General features: G+C 62.8%; 1 protein-coding gene across 3 annotated transcripts in view; it reads left to right on the forward strand.

Annotated features, from left to right (window-relative positions):
* The first annotated feature begins 5,604 nt into the window (after window positions 1-5,604).
* STK11 (serine/threonine kinase 11) overlaps window positions 5,605-15,594 on the forward strand; it is a 38,557-nt gene continuing 28,567 nt past the window's right edge. Inside the window, exons 1-2 of one of the 3 annotated variants that reach the window (XM_040537678.1) lie at window positions 5,605-6,822; window positions 14,268-14,351. In XM_040537678.1, coding sequence (XP_040393612.1) covers window positions 6,533-6,822; window positions 14,268-14,351 — 374 coding nt within the window. In that variant the 5' untranslated portion in view covers window positions 5,605-6,532. Of the gene's footprint in view, window positions 6,823-8,744; window positions 9,264-14,267; window positions 14,352-15,594 lie in introns of those variants that run through there. The other 2 variants (XM_040537676.1, XM_040537677.1) reach the window with 2 other exon arrangements.

The following is a 15,594-nucleotide window of genomic DNA, read 5'->3' on the forward strand; positions in this document are numbered from 1 at the left end:
CCCGGAGGGATCCAAGGGGGACCGGGGGTGTCCTGGGGGGGTCCTTGAGGGGTCTCGGCGGGGTCCTGGCGGGATCCCAGGGGGGCCGGGGGGTCCCGGGGGGGTCCCAATGGGGCCGGGGGGGTCCCAGGGTGGGTCCCAATGGGGCCGGGGGGGTCCCGGGGGGGCCCTTGAGGGGTCTCGGGGTGGCCCCAGTGGGGTCGGGAGGGTCTGGGGGGGGACCGGGGGGTCCCGGTGCTGCGGTCGCCGGGGGAGCTGAGGGGGGGCTCCCGCTCAGGATCACCGGGGAAGCGGCTGAGTGGGAAATAAAAGCCCTGGAACCCCCCCGCGCTGCTCGCCTTCCTCCCCCTCCCGCCCGCGTTTATAACTTTTTAAGCGTGCCTGTGTTGGGTCTTTGCCCCTTGTAAGCCCTGGGGTAACGAGACCGATCCCCAGAGCCACATCCAGGAGCGTTCCCACGAAGTGTGTCTGCACAGCGGCGTCCTAACGGGGAGACCTCCGGGCTGACCCCCAGGAGGGAGGCGCAGAGCCAGCGGCACGGCGGGGGGAGAGGCGCAGACCTTGGCCGCGGGTCCCTGGCACCGGGATGGGACGGGACGGGACGAACTCACCGCCCAGCTGTGCCGCGATGCTTTGCTGGCAGCGGAGCGCTGGGCACACGGGGACGGTGCCTGCGCAGCGCCGGGACCCACCTGTAGAGCAGGGCACAGCTCTGGTAGCCCAGGTTTGTGGGTGCCTGGGAGTCAAATGCCAAGGCCTTTTGGGATCCAAGCTCTGCGGCCCCCAGGGCAGCCCCTCCAGGACCTGCTGAAGGGGTTCAGGGAGTCAGGGAAGTATCGGGGTCACCCTGTAAAACCCTGACCCTGCTGGGGTTTGCATGGAGCCCCAGCAGCGTGAGCCTGCTCAGCCGGGAAGCAGCCCTGTACCATCAAAGAAGCTGTCTTCAAAGCAGACGGTGAGAACAAAAGGCTTGGGGTTTCGTGTACGGCGCTCGGCGCTCGAGGAAGGCAGCCTGCACCGGCACGGCCAGGGAGCCTCAGGCACCAGCACCCTCAGCTGGCCTCGTCTGCTCCTTGGGGAGCCGAACGCTTTGTCCTGGGGAGCTTCAGAGCCAGCAGCAGCGAAAACCCAAAATCCGGCTTCGCCCGTCCCACAGCCCGCTGCCGCGAGCGGGCACCTCGCAGCAGGACCCTGCCGCCAGCTCTGCCAGCCCCAGCCCCTGCAGGGCCTCAGCCCTGGCACGAGGGAAGTTTCCCCTTCTCCTGCTCAGGCCCAAACACAGAATTTGTCATGTTTGGGCTTTTGGGGCTGTCGGTGAGCGCTGCTCTCAGAACACTTCATTCATCTGCGTGCGTTAATTAATCAGCAATTACATCATGCCTTCTGAAGTATTCTTTTTCCAGAGGTTAATGCCAGAGGCTCTGGCTCCTTTAAATCACTCTTTTAAGAACTCCTGCTGCTGCTCTGGCTCTCACTGCACACCCCAGCGGGCTCGCTGAAGGCACCAGCGACACATCCACAAAGAGCAGCACTGCCCTGCCTGCAGAGTCCTCGTCCCCCGTATGGATGGGAGCTCTCCTACATGAGAACAATCGCTGGAGCCTCCTTAGCTGCGCATTTTTAGGGCTTAAAATCCCCTAGAGCTATTTATGTAGTGCGATACCAATGAATCAACGCAGTGGGAGAACCAGGACGGATCCAGCCGGCGGTTAGTCAGCCTCCTGTAACCGCTGCCGGCCCTGCTGCTGGTGCCACAGCTCCAGCACTCGCCTCCTCCCCACTTCCCACCCCAGTTCCTGTTCCAGGCACAAACCCGCTGACCCTGCGGTCCCCTCTGCACCCCTAAATCCCCTCCAGGAGCAAGCGCAGCACCTGCTGCAGGCAGCCACCAGCCATGGCTTGGGGGCCTTCAGCTGCGGGCCCTGGAGCTGGGGGGCAGCGGGGAGGTGCTGGGTGTGTTCCTGGTGTGTGCAGGGCTCTGCCTTCCCCGTCCCCACATGTGGGGCATCACCCCGTGGTGCTGGGATGTCTGTGTGCAGTGCTGGGGATGTGACTGGGCCGCGCGCTGGTGCTCTGCCCCTCACAGGAGAGCGATTCCCCCGGGAAACGCTCTGCCTTCCCCAGAAGAATCCCTTCCCAGGCAGCCAGGCTTCTGGGGGCACGGGGGCCTGGGATAATGGGCTCAAAAATGAGAGCATTGGGGCCCTGAGCCTGCAGCCTCGGCTGCCGTGCGTGCCACGGGGCCGCTGCCGTGGCGGTGCCGGGGTGAGCCCGGCTGTGTTGCATACGCTCGGTTCCTGTTTTTTTCCCACAGCCTGGAAATCCCCTGACTTTCCGCCGGGGCAAGGAGCCCTGGGTCCAGCTGGCTCCCTGCCGGCCGCAGCTTCGGGAAGGGGCATCTCAGGGTGGGGGGACAGAGCCACTGCCCTGTGCCAGGCCATCAGCGCAGGCTGGAGCCGAGCAGGGAGCCTGGACGGGACCCGGCTGCTCCGTACCTGGCAGGAGCCACGCTGGGGGGGCAGCATCCTGCAAAGCCCCTCAGGTTTGGGCAGCTCCTTCGCTGAGTTTCCACCTCTGGGGAGCCTCTTTCTGCGGCACCGGGAGCGGCAGGGAGCAGAGTGCAGCTGATGCAACCCGGCCGGGAGCTGCAGCCGAAGCCATGGGAGCTGCCTCCTGCCCGCGTTTCTTTGCTGTGGACAATTTCCAATCGATCCTGCCCTCCTGCTGCTGGGAACCCGGCCCTCTCGGGAGGGGGAAGCACAGCACTTACCAGAATTTGGGTGATCGCTTTCCAGCACTTTGGACTCGGTGCCAAGATCGAAGTAAATCACACGCGGCCAGGCGCTATCATGAGAGAAGCCTGCAAGGGAGCAGGAGGAAAAAGATGGTGCTGCCGGAGCCCTGGGGGGCGGCTGCGCCCCCTTCTCTGCCCTGCTGCCAGCTCCAGGCCCTGTGCTCTGGAAAGGCTCCCCAGCTCCGCAGGGTGCTGTGGGGATGGAGCCGGGGAGATGCCCCTGGCCCTGGGGATCTGCAGAGCCTTCGGGGACCCCGGGCTGTGGAGTACGGGGCTGTTTCTGGACCGCAGCACTGCTCCCCAGCAGGACCCCGAGCCGGGCTGCCAGCACCGTGCCCTCGTGCCATGGAGCTGGGAGGGCAGCCACAAGGCTGCAGATTTATGCCTGAGGTGTTTAAATACGCCGCTCTCTGCAACTTACAGGGTCCATCCAAAATGATCTCCCTTCAGTGATGCCTTTGTAATCTGCACGTCTGCAGTGCTAGAACATTTGCACTTTGCTGGATGCCCGGCCTCCTGCAGAAAATCCTTCCAAGTGCTCACAAGCCGTTACTGAGAGGCAGCTGGGCCCCCTGCCTGCCCGCGGGGGACAGCAGCGGGTGAGGCTCCCGCGAGCCCCTTGGCCGAGCTCCCGGCTGCCGGACGGAGGCTGCAGCACGCTGCGAGGTGTTTGGTGAAGCCCAGCGAGCGGCGGGAGCCTTCCCAATGCCCGTATGAGGGGAGGCAGTGGAGCAAAGCCAGCTCTCGCTGGAGAAGCCCTGCAGGAGAAGCGTTTCGGTCAGGAGCGTCGACAAAGTCCCGTCCTGCAGGGCCCCGCAGGGTCCCTGGCTGTGGTGCTGGCACAGTGCCGCCGTCCCGGGGGAGCCACCGTGCGCGTCGAACCGGAGATGTTTTCTCCAGTGCTTTCTGTGCTTTTTTTTGTACCACGCTGACCAGAAGCAAACGCCGGCGGCTGGAGGGAGCTGACGCCACGTCCAGCGCCCTGCTCCTGGGGCCAGCCAAGGGCAGGCGGCCGCTGCTGGGTGCGCGTTCGGCCGGGAGAGGGCAGCTTCTGCCGCCGCAGACAGGCCTGGGAACAGCCGAACTGCGAGGGGGCTGCCGGTGCCAGGAGGATTTGCGTTGCGTATTAGGGGAAACCACCCCAAAGACAGGCCCGGGGCAAGGCCGGGCTGGGCTGGACCGGCAGGCAGCGGCGGTGGGGCTGCCTCAGGGCACGCTGTAGCCTCGTTACGCTGCCGGGGGAGCCGTGCCCGTCCGTCAGTCCGTCCTGCGCAGCTGCCGGTCCGTCCGGCCCGCGCAGATCAGCCACCAGGGCAGGAATTATCTTCCACCGGTGCTCTCTGGGTGCTGCTGTTAAAACGCAGCAAGGAGAAAGACAAATAAATGCTCGTGAGATGAGAAAGTGGCCAAAAGGTCGGGGCGGTGCACAAGTGAGCGTCTGCAGTCAAAAACACGGGTGACTTCAGTAAGCTCCCCGATAAATCCATCTCCTGCAGGCGATGGAGCAATGTCCCAGGAAAAGCTGTGGGCTTAGCTGCGTGAGGCACCCCAAGGCTGGTGTTTGCCCAGCAGCTGAGCGCGCGGCCGAGGAACGCCGCAGTGTTCGGAGCCAGGCGGCGGAGATCACTGCGGCCTTCGGGATCGTGGGCGTGACCTCAGCAAACCGCGCCTGGCTCCATCCAAATCCTTCTCCCCCCGTGCCTCCGATCAGCAGCAGCAGCAGCAGCAGCAGCAGCAGCAGACCTCAGCGCGCGCTGACAGCGCCGCGCAGCACAGAGCACACAGGCGCTGCCCCCAGCCCAGCCCGGCTGCCTTTCAGAGGCCGCCCGGAGCTTTCCCTGGACCCCGTCTGGGGGGGTTAAAGCTAAAGGCGGCGTTCGGCTTTATTCGTTATTTATTTGTTATTGTCCCGGGGCGTGAAAACGTGTCGGGACCGACCGACGCGTGCCGGACGCCTCAGGAGGCGCTGGCAGGGGAAGGAGACGCGGGCAAAGCGGGGTGTAACGGGGACACGGGAGGCTCGGGGGGCTCTGCGGGCCTCGAGCACCGGGCCCGGAGCACCGGGAGGGCCGGGAGGGGCCGGGCGGGGCGGGGCAGGGCCGGGCCCCGCTCCCCGGCCTAGGCCCAGGCCCGGCGCCGCTCCCTTCCGCGCCCGTCTCCATGGCAACCGCTTCCCCTTCGCCCTTCGCCCTTCGCCCCGCCGGCGGCTGACGGGCAGCCCGCCCGGCCAATCAGAGCGCCCCGCCGCCCGCCCGAGCGGGAGGGCGGGCTGCAAACTCCGCGAGCCAACCGGAAGCGAAAGCCGCTCTCCCGGCTCCTCCCCCTCGCCGCCCGGCCGCGGCCAACCGGCGGGCGAGCGTGCGGGGGCGGGGCCGGCGCGGCGGCCAATGGGAGCGCACGTCGGTCTCTGGGGAGGCGCGAGGCCCGGCTGGGGAGGGAGGGGGGGGCAGCGGCGGGAGCGCGGCGGGGCCGGGCGGGGGCGGGAGGTAAACAAAATGGCGGCGGCGGGCGCGCGGCGGCGGCGGCGCTGAGGGGGCGGCGGGAGCGGGCCCGGAGCAGGCCCCGGGGGCGGAGCGGAGGCGGCGGCGGCCGGCGGGGATCCCCCTGAGGCCGGGCGGGAGCGGGGAGCGCGGCGGGGCCGGGCCCGGTTCCTGAGGCCCGGCAGCGGGGAGGGGGGGACGAGGCCGGCGGCCCCCAGCCCCCCCCCCCCCCCCCCTCCCCCGACCCAGGAGCTGAGGGGGCGGCCGGCGGGGCGCGGCCCGGGCCCTTCCCGAGAGGGCCCCGCCGCTCCCGTACCGGGGGGGGGGGGCACCGGGCCCGCCCCTCCCCGCCCCTCTCCTAGCGGCCCCGTGCCCCCTGCCCCGCGGGAAGGAGCCCGGGCGGCGGCGGCGGCCCTGCCCTGCCGCGATCTCCCCGTTGCCGGGCGGGGAATGGGGCGCGCGGGGCTGCGGGCGGGGGGAGCCGCGTCCCGCTGACGGCGCCCGTCTCGCGGTGGTCGGGGAGGCCCCGGCCGGTTCCGCGTCGCGTGAGCCCAGCCGGAGCCCGGGGGGGGTCGCATCATGTGCCGGGCGGAATCCCGGTGCTTGAAGGATGCCCCTGGGAGGTCTCGGTAGGCACCGAAGGCCTCAAACTTTGGTAGGCGTGAGAAGCGGGGACGTTAGGATTGTTCCTGAAAGCTCCTTCAAGGAAACGTGGTTCCAGCTTCCCAACGGCTGAAACCCCCCAACGCCCGTGCTCGTGCGTGGAAGGTGAGGCCGGCGGGGCAGAAACGCTCCCCCTGACCTCCGCCTCGGAGCTGGTGACTGCGCTCTGCTGGTGATGGAAAGCCACGAAAGGGACTCGGCACTTGTCTGGTTTCGTGCGGTGGCCTGAAGTCCCGGAGGATGACCTAGCGCTTCGCCCAACAAACCGGGCCGAGCTAAAGGCCAGGTTGACTTGAAAGAACCCTTGTGGCGGGGCCAGGTCGGGAGCAAAGCGCGTCCCAACCTGCGTGCGTCTGGTCTGAGATAAATTCTTTTTAAGAGACTTTGCGTTACTGGAGCAGGCCTGGATCTTTTAGCATCCACCTGAGCTGGAAGCAGCTCGTAGTTCTTTTTGTTTTGTTTTTTAATTCATGTTTGTACAATCTTCTGGATCCTTTTCTTTTTCAAGAAGGAGTAAAAGGGAGTGTTGGAAACTCACAAACAGGATTAAAACCCTGAGCGCTTAAGGAAGGCAGGTGAAGGAACTTAATCCAGGATGGATATGCAGGAGCCGCAGCAGCTGGGTATGTTTGCCGAGAGCGAGCTGATGTCTGTGGGGATGGACACCTTCATCCATCGCATCGACTCCACGGAGGTCATCTATCAGCCGCGGCGGAAGAGGGCCAAGCTCATCGGCAAGTACCTGATGGGAGACTTGCTTGGGGAAGGCTCTTACGGCAAAGTCAAGGAGATGCTGGACTCTGAAACCCTCTGCAGGAGAGCTGTGAAAATCCTGAAGAAGAAGAAGCTACGCAGGATCCCCAACGGGGAGGCAAATGTGAAAAAGTGAGTAAACGTTCCTGGGGGCTGGGGGGTTGACCTTGGCCGTTATTTTCCAGCTGAAGTTCTCTTGTTTTAAGGAACCCCATAGCTCTGTGTTGTGGGAATGCTCCCGAAGTCGTGGGGGTTCAGGAACCTCCACTGCTGAGCAGCTGCGGGGCTGAGGGCGCTCCTAAAGTGTCCAGCGCTGAGAGCAGGGACGGGGAGCTCGGCCTCAAGGGCAAGGGGGCAGCTCCGCTGTGAACAGGCAGCACGTAACACGTCTTTTTTTGTGGTGGTGTTGCTGAGAGAGGGTTCCTCTTCAGGATTTCATGTCAGAGTGCTGAACGGTGCTGCTTTTAGCTGGGAGAGGTGAGGGGTGGCGTAGCTGGGGGTGCACAGACGCAGCCTGCACCAGCACCAAGCGCTGTTTGGGCTCCTGGCAAGCGCTGTTTGGGCTCCTGGGGGTGGCCGTCGGCGCTGCCACCCCTGTGACAAGTGCCCGGGACGTGATCCCATGTGTTCGCCACCCGGTGGGCACAGGAGGCCGTGGATTTTCTTCCTGGTTCCACTCCTGACTAATGGGTTTAGGAAGCAACTCGAGGCTCTTCTCAGTTGAGTTCTGCAGCTGTAAAATGGGGACAAGGGTTGTCAACCTCTCCTCAGTGACTCAAGATCTGTGCTTGGAAGGCTTTCCAAGTGCCAGTTACATCCCGATTAGTCAGGGCACAAGTAACTAATTAAAACAGGCTGGGGAGAAGCCTGGCGTTGGCTCCTCTGCAGGACTCGTTACACAAAACTTTCCCTTTCGGCGCCGTGCCCCGCGCACCGGGGCCTCGCAGCCGGCTGCGTTTCCCACAGCGAGCCGTTCGCTGCGGCCGTGCGAGATAGCTGTTTATCTGCTGCGAAGGGGAGCCTTCTGCAGCCAAAACACACTGCTCGCAGGGGTTATCTCGTGGTGGGAGGGAGATCTCGGGGTGTTCAGAAGACTCTGGTGTTACGGCCTCAGCTGCGGCGTGCTGAGCGCGGAGCCCTGACCTAGCGGCGTCCTGTTTCTGTTTCTCGGGCTGGGTTGAGTTTCCGAGCCCAGCTGCGAGATATTTCACATCCTGTACCGGGCCCGGGGGCGGCTGGCTCTCGGGGTTCGCCTCTAACCTTCAGTGACAGGCGTGGTGACAGGGCAGTCGCAGGCCCTAGTGCCGGGACCTCCCTCGGCTGGCTCGGGTTCAGGATAAGAGTAAACTGCTGGTTAACGTGTAACGAAACGGTTCTCCTTCCTCTGGTGGAGGCACCGTGCCCGTCCCACCCTGCCCCCCTCCTCTGGTGTCAGCTCGGCCGCGGAAGGGGAGGTTGGTGCCTCCTTACTGCAGCTCTAAACTCCTCTCCCCCCTGGTGGGAAAGGGCTTGCCGAGCAAGAGGAGAGCTTCCTGTTATCGGAGCCGTGGTAATGGTCCCGAGTCCCGAGGTGCACCCTGCAGAGGCTTTATTCATGCCCAGAGCCTGGGAACGTCTCGTTCGGCTTCGTTAAGGCTGGGTAGTAAAGCAGACGAGCCGGGCGCTGTTTTGCTGGGGATGTTTTTCTGGCTCAGCCGCCCTTGCTTCACAACACGGCGGCAGATCTTAAACGTTGCCCCCGAACGAGGGCTTACTTCAGCTCGACTTCCTATTTTTGTCACCCTCCCCTTTTCTCGTTGTCCGCCTACCCGCTTGCTTTATCTCTGTGTTCAGCCGTGAACTTTCTTAGGACAAAATGTCGTATTTTGGTCACAGGCAGGACCGCGCAGCTCTGACCTAACCGAAACCCCCTGGTGCGGCTGCACGGGGAGGTGGGAGCCGTCTCCTCCCCGGGCGCAGCCGCCGCGGTGAGGTTCGTCATCGAGGGTTCGGCCGGTCGGCGTGGACGGGGAGCAAACCAGCGCCTTTAAAACCCGCGTGCCCACGGGGAGGCTGTCGCTGCGGCGGTGCTGGGAAGCTGTGCGTTAGCGCTGCTTAACGTCGCGCTGCTTGGCCGCGCCGCGTGGAAACTTCACTCCTCGCAGCTGCCTGCGAGTGGCTCCCACCCACAGACTGCTCCCGCGGGGCGCAGGGAGGCAGCGAAGGGGTCGCGCCGTCAGCTTCTGCTTCTTGTTGCGAGTTACTGATGAGTAACTGATTCCTCTGTTGGTGCCACGCGCCTCTGGTCCTCCCCGCGCCCTTCTCTGCACGCGGATGTGCCGCTCGGTACGCGTGCGAGGTGGTTGTGGCTGGCTGATCTTCGTAACCACCCCGACTTCAGCTGCTGCCCCTGGAGATCAGAAATCTCTTCTCTGCCCCCAGCGCCAGGCTCCTGCTCTCGCCGTGCCCGTCGGGGTGTGTGAGCAGTCCCGTCCACGGCAGGACGCAGGCAGCTGCGCTCGGGGCGAATTAAATGGTTGGGAGAGACCCTTTGAGTCCCTAACGAGTTGTTTTCTCTGCCGTAGGACCCCTGAGTAAGTCGTTAGTCTGCCCTCCGGGGCTAACGTCTTCCTGCAGAGCTGCGCACGCGTTAGTGCCCCGGCAGAGGGGCTGAGCGCTTCGGGGGGGTTCTCGGCTCGGTGCCTGTCTCCTGGGAGCCGCTGCCTGGTGTTTGTCCCTAAATACCTCGCTGTGCGGCGCCGCTAACTGCGGAGACGGAGCTGGTTCCTACCCCGGGCTGATCTCCAGCCCTGGTTTCTTGCCTGGGCAGCTTCCTGCCCTCCCTGTCCGCTGCGTCTGTGCGGCCGAGACGTGCGGGAGTTGCAGTGGGCTCATGCCCCGCAGCTCTCGCCGGGTGCCTCGGCGCCGCTGCTGCTGCGAAGGGGCAGCCCCTGCAGATAGCAGGTCAGAGAGGTTCCCTGGAAAACGCCGCCCAGACGTCGGCCCTCGGGTAACGACACGAGCGGGTAACCCGCGGGATGGTGAGAGGGGAGCAGGGCAGTGATCGGCCCCAGGCGCTGTGCGGGGCTGGGTGGCAGCTCTGGCTGCGGAGCGCTTCTCGTGTCGCTCCTGCGGGTGCTCGAGCCCTCGTCCTGCCCGGGCGCGCTGCCGTGACAGCTCTGGGACCCGGGGGCCGGCTGGAATACGTTTGGGATTTCTGGTGCGGATGCTGAGGGTTTAAACCTGAGACACGTTTCCCTAAATCGCCGCGGGGATCTTCGCGTGTCCTCGGTACTGCAGAGAGCCTGGGGCGGGTCGGTCAGCCGGGCGGTACCGTGGCTGGCTGCTGCCTCCGGTTAGCCCAGAAAAGGGGTTTGGTCGGACTGCAAAAAGACGAAAGAGAACTTGGAAGGCTTTGTCTGTAGCAGCACAAGTTTAATAAACCCGTGCGCTAATAGGCTCCCGTTTTAATTAAGTGTTTGGGACTTTCTGTGCGTGTCCCAAGTGTCTCGTTCTGTACTTACCACGCTCAGCGATTACTCAGATCTGAACGTACGCTCGTTAGGACTCCTCTGAGGCCTCAGCTGTGTGGCAGGCCTGTAACCGGACGGTTTGCCACTCGGCTCTGCGCTCAGCAGCCGCGCAGCCCCGAACCTGGGCAGCGCTGCCGGAGGGAGGACCCGGTGAAGGGAGGACCCGGTGCGCGCGGGGCCGGGTGCTGCGGACGGGGACGGTCCCGAGGGGACCGACGCGTCTCCTGCCCGCCGCTGCCTGGGGCCGCGTGCCGTGGGGTGAGCGGGGTGCTCGGCTGCGCGGGGCACCCGCCGGGTTCAAGGTGGTGCTTTCGAAGATGTAAACGGGCGCGGGGTCTGGGCTGTCGGGCACCCCTGGGGGTGCGGGTGGGGGGGAGGAGGTGTCGCCGCGCTCTCTGCCTCCCTCAGCGTCCCGTGGGAGCCCCGGGGCCGGGCTCAGCGCGGGGAGGGCAGAGCGCGCCGGGCTCCGCGCCTGCGGCGTCTCACGCGCCCGGAGACCCCAGGGGGTGGAAAGAGAAGCGTGGTGACGGCCGCGGGGGTCCGCTGGGGTGCAGGGGTGGGAGCAGCAGTGGGAAGGCGCTGCGGTGCTCTAACGCTCACCAGGGGCTTTGGGTAGTGGCCAGGAAGAGCCACCGGGATCCCCAGAAAGGGGCGCGTTTGGATGCGTAAAGCTTGGGTCGCAGAGGGGAAGTGGAGCGTGCTGCTCGGCCTCGCGCCTGCCGCCTCGCTCGTGCTCCGGTGAGGGCGGGGGCTGGAAGGCCGAGCTGCACCCTGCCGGGGGAGGCTGGGTCTGGGTGGAGGAGATGGAGGGGAAAGCCGTTCCCCAAGCGGACCTTAAATGAGTTAGTCTGCTTCGTGGGGTTTCGAGGACGCTAATTTGTAATTAACGCTCGCTTTGGCCGTGCGGGATTACAAAATCAATCTCAATAACTACATCGTGCGGCAGTTGGGTTGCGTAAAGACCAAGCGGGTGATTCTCCAGTCCCTTGTAGCAATTAGCAGGAGCGGTGCCGGCGGATTTAGGGCACGTGCCAGGGCTGGCGTGCGGCGCAGCGCAGATCCTGCGCGGTGCCGCCGGCTCCTGGGCCCCGCGTGTGGGGCTGGAGGGGGGCGCAGTTGCCTGAGGAAGAGTGAAGGAGTGTTTGGGGTGGGTGAGCGCTTCCCCGGCGGGGATTTGTGCTGCAGGCCCTCATCTCTGGCCTGGTTTGGCCTGGGGGTAACGTGGGAAAGATCCCACACCACCTGCAGCCAGACCCTAAAAGCTTGGGCCTGCGGAGGACCCTTGGGAGCCCAAGGAAGGGGCTGGGACGCGTCTTCGGGCTGCGCTGCCCCGTTAGTTGGGCAGGAACGGGCTCGGTGAAACGGGCTCGCAGAGGAGCGGGTGCTCAGCCGAGAGGTACCCGTGGGCGCTGAGCGAGGCTGTGCGGGGGCAGTCCTGAACGCTTCGTCCTGGGGAAAGGCAACGCGGTTCTGAGGTGCTGGGCGTCGTGTCGCCTTCGGGGTGAGGATCCTTCCCGAGACTCTGCCCTCGCTGGAGGGGTCCAGGAAAGAACGTCCCCTTTCCTCGGCGCCCCCAGAGTCGTGTGGCACGTGGGACAGGCAGGTGGCTTTGTTAGGGACAAAAAAAAGAGCCGCTGGTTGCCAGAGCGGGGCGCTGAGCCTCGATGTGCCCGGGTGAGCCTGGGTCTGACAGCTCCGCGCTGAGGGACCTGGCGGTTCTCCCTCCCCCTCTGCTGGGGAGAGCGCCCCTCTCAAAAAAGCTCTGCTGCAAACTTCAGGAGCCTGCGCTTTAGAAGCCACAAGGAAAGGAGGCGAAGCTGCAGCAGGTCCCGAAGGTCCCAAAATCTGAGCAGGTTCGCTGGGCGGCCGTGCCCGGGCTGAGGAGGAAGGCGGCGAGCCGTGGGCACGCACGTCGTGTCCCCATCCCCTGCTGCCGACTGAAACGCTGCTGCGCAGGAGAGCGCAGGACGAGGGTGGGCCGGGGCGTTTTGGTGTCAGCTGGGGGGGGGAGGAAGGAAATCCGGGCACCTCCTGACAGGGTAAGGCCTGCGTTCCCTTCGGTGGCGAAGGCTGGAAACGAAGCGGAGCTGGAGGTGGCTGGTGTGGCCGCCCCCGTCCCTCGGGCGTTTCAGAATGCGAGAGGAGCTAAAAATAGGAGCCCTCTTCCCGCCGGGGAGCGGCCGCTTGGCCTCTGCCCCGGAGGTGGGTGCGCTCCGCTGGCGTTTGGGATGGGTGGCTCCCAGCGTGGCTCCCAGCGTCCTTCTGGAAACGGGCACCGCGGAGATGGGAGCGGTTGTTTTTCTCTTAAAGGTGGAAGGAATTGGTGCTTGCGCTTCCAAGCAGCGCTACAGGGGATGAGCTGGTGGGCTCGGCGTTTTTAAGCTCCCTGGTGTTGGGAGCTTTCTCTTTCTTCGCAGCGAAGGAATCTTACTGAAGCGTGCGCGCTCGCTCCGTCTCTCGCTGGCCTGAGGCCTCGGCCGTCCCCCTCGTTATGCACAAACTTCTCAGACCCACGCTGATGCTGGCTGCAGTTCCTATGCTAATTTAATCCACGTCGGCCTTTTGGTCATTACTATAATTAGAGCAGTTGCATCACTTTGCAAATCTGTCTGCCATTTAAACTAAACACCCTTTGGAGCTCTGCCTTGCCGCCCCAGGTTTCTGTGCAGCCGCCCCAGGTTTCTGTGCAGCTATCCTAATTTTTAAAGCCCCGCACGGTAAAGGAAGAGTGCCTGGGCTGACCTTTGGCAGTGAGACAATACCACTGCTCAGGAGCTCCTAAAAGATCTCTTTAAAAAACAAACCCGCTTGTGTTCCTGCGCTTTACGAGCTCTTCGAAGGAGCAGCTGCTGGTTTGTTAACCAGACGGGAGGCGTCACCGAGGCATCACCAAGCCCTTGTGCTGGCCATGGCTCGTCAGAGCCGGGCTCGTGGCGCAGCTCTCCCAGCCTGGGGTGCCGTGGGCTCGGGCAGAGGCTCTCCCTTGCGAAGCTGTGCTCCGAGTTCGTTGTAGTGCTGCTTCCAGGAGCCCCAGCTGCCGGGCCGTGGCCAGGCTTTTCCAAGCCGCTCCCCGAGTGGCAGGAGGGGAGAGAGAAAGAGGAGCCTGCGAGCAGCTCAGCGCCAGCCCGGGACCGAGCGGCAGCAAAGCGTCTGCGCCTCCCAGCCCCGCAGAACAGAACCACCCCGACCTGACCGGCCTGATCCTCCTGTTCCTCCTCTTCGCAGCCGCCATCCGGCAGGATTTTGCAGGCTGTTTAATGTAAAAGATACTAAAATGTGGTGGTTTGGGACCGAGTACGAGGTCTCGAGAGACAAAGATCGAGATGACTGACGGGAGATCCACCCAAGGGCCCGTTCCGTAGCGAAGGGAAGGTGTCTTCTCACTCACTCTCGCAGTACGCGCTGTGCACAAACAGGATTCGATTCAGATCTCTGAGCGGTTTGGTCGAGGTAGGACTAAAGCTTGGAAGAAGACGCTGTTCCTGTCTTCGTTCCCAAGTTCACGGCGCGGTGTTGCTGAGCGCAGCGGCTCCTGCCGGCACCCCTCGCTCCTCCGCTCGGTGTAGTCACTGCCACGGGTGGGATAAACCCAGGTGGGCCTGCGTGCACTTCTTAACGTGACTGCTGTTTTTGAGACAAAAATGCAGATCACCCGTGTGACCGTCACCTCCTAGCTGTGCGCCCTGCAGGACGTGGTCCTGAGCTCGGTGCTGTGAGCCCAGCACCGGCACTGAGGAGGCTGCTCCCTGAGGACGCTTCGCCTGCTGCTCGCCATGGGCCAGGATTCCTGTCCGGGGAAAACCGAGGGGCTGTGTAGCGTTAACTGGAAGGGTTCTTGGTTTATTCCTGGGCAGTGGCCAGTGAGTATCTTCGTGGGCTAACCTTGGGCTAACGAATTCAGGAACACGAGACCTTCTGTCGGACAGCGTGTGTAGGTAACCTGAGGTGAAGCAGCTGGGACTGATACAGTTTGAAGTGTAAAAATCCATTAGAAAATGTTAGTTGTGTTCCATAGTAAGGAAATAGGCTTCTAAATTTAATGTTTTCCCCTTCCTTTTCCTGCAGGGAAATTCAGCTCCTGCGACGGTTACGGCACAAAAACGTTATCCAGTTGGTAGATGTATTATACAACGAAGAGAAGCAGAAAATATATCCTTTTCAACACAGTGGCTGAAGGTTTGAATTCTTGTCGTTTTCTGCTGCAGCGCTGAATCATTTTAGTTCTGCTTTTAAGGCCCTGCTGAATGTTTCTTAAGCTTAAAATTACTTCCCCTAGTATTAAACGTATCGCATGTCTGGAATACTTTCCACTGGAGTGTGCTTTCTTAAGTTTCCCAGCTTCTCAGTTAGGAAATAAAAATATTGTCCCCAGGTTACGTATGTGGGGCTGGAGCAGGGGGGAACCACCACTGAAATCCTGCGCTTCGTTGTGTGACCTTCAGCAGCTCAGAGATGAAAATAAAGCTGCGGATCTGTCCCGTTGAGCCTCCTGTCCTGGCTGGTGGTACATGGCAGTGCTTTCTTTCCCTAAAGATAGCTCTGTTTTGATTTATGCTATGAAAATCAATTGCTGTAATGTTTTTTCCTTTAAGTTCTTGGCAACGGTTTAGGTATTCTTATTCTTTCCCTCAAAAGAAAGAGGGGGGCAGGGAAATCGCTTGTTCTCTGGCACACGGATGCCTGCAGCTCACTCCCTTCGTGCGGAGGGGCTGCGCACTCCAGCAGCGTGCCTCCTCCACGGGCAGTTGGAACACTGGTGCCGGTCGTCCTCGCCAAGATGAGATGAACTCCAGAGCCCCCCGTGTTTTGTTCTTTGTGCGAAGGTCTCTCGTGGTGCTGCTGGGAGAGACGGAAAGCTTGTGAGAGCTTTAGTGAGAGACAGGAAGCATACTGCTCCTGTGCACAGTGCAGCCTTCTGAGACACTACTGCAGCTCTGGAAACTAAGCTGGGGCTTGAGACCTCGCTGCATCGCGCGGACTGCAACGTGTTACTGCAGCGCACGGTCCCACGGGTGTGCTGAGCCCCCTCCGCTGTGCGCCGTGCCTTGGCGTGCAGGTGAAATGCAGGTAGGCAGCTGGGTGGCCCACTTTGACGTGGGCCAGCCCGTAAGCTCACCGAGCTGATCTGTGGTAGTGCCTTCTAAATAGCTGCTTTTATTTTTGGCAGTGTTTTCTAAATACTGTCTTCCAGTTACAGTACTTCAGAAAATGGGTAACTTAATTGTGTGCTTTAATTAGATCAAATGCTCTGCCACCAAATCGTTGATATGAAAAGCGTGACAACTTTCACTTGTGTTTTGTAGCCTTAACAGACTGAAGGGACTGTAATTCAATTACTGTCTCTAGAAAGATACCATTTAATTAATAGGAAGCTGGGATGCTGAAGGAGAAG

The sequence above is a fragment of the Cygnus olor genome, chromosome 26, assembly GCF_009769625.2.
Source record: "Cygnus olor isolate bCygOlo1 chromosome 26, bCygOlo1.pri.v2, whole genome shotgun sequence".
NCBI lineage: Eukaryota > Metazoa > Chordata > Aves > Anseriformes > Anatidae > Cygnus > Cygnus olor.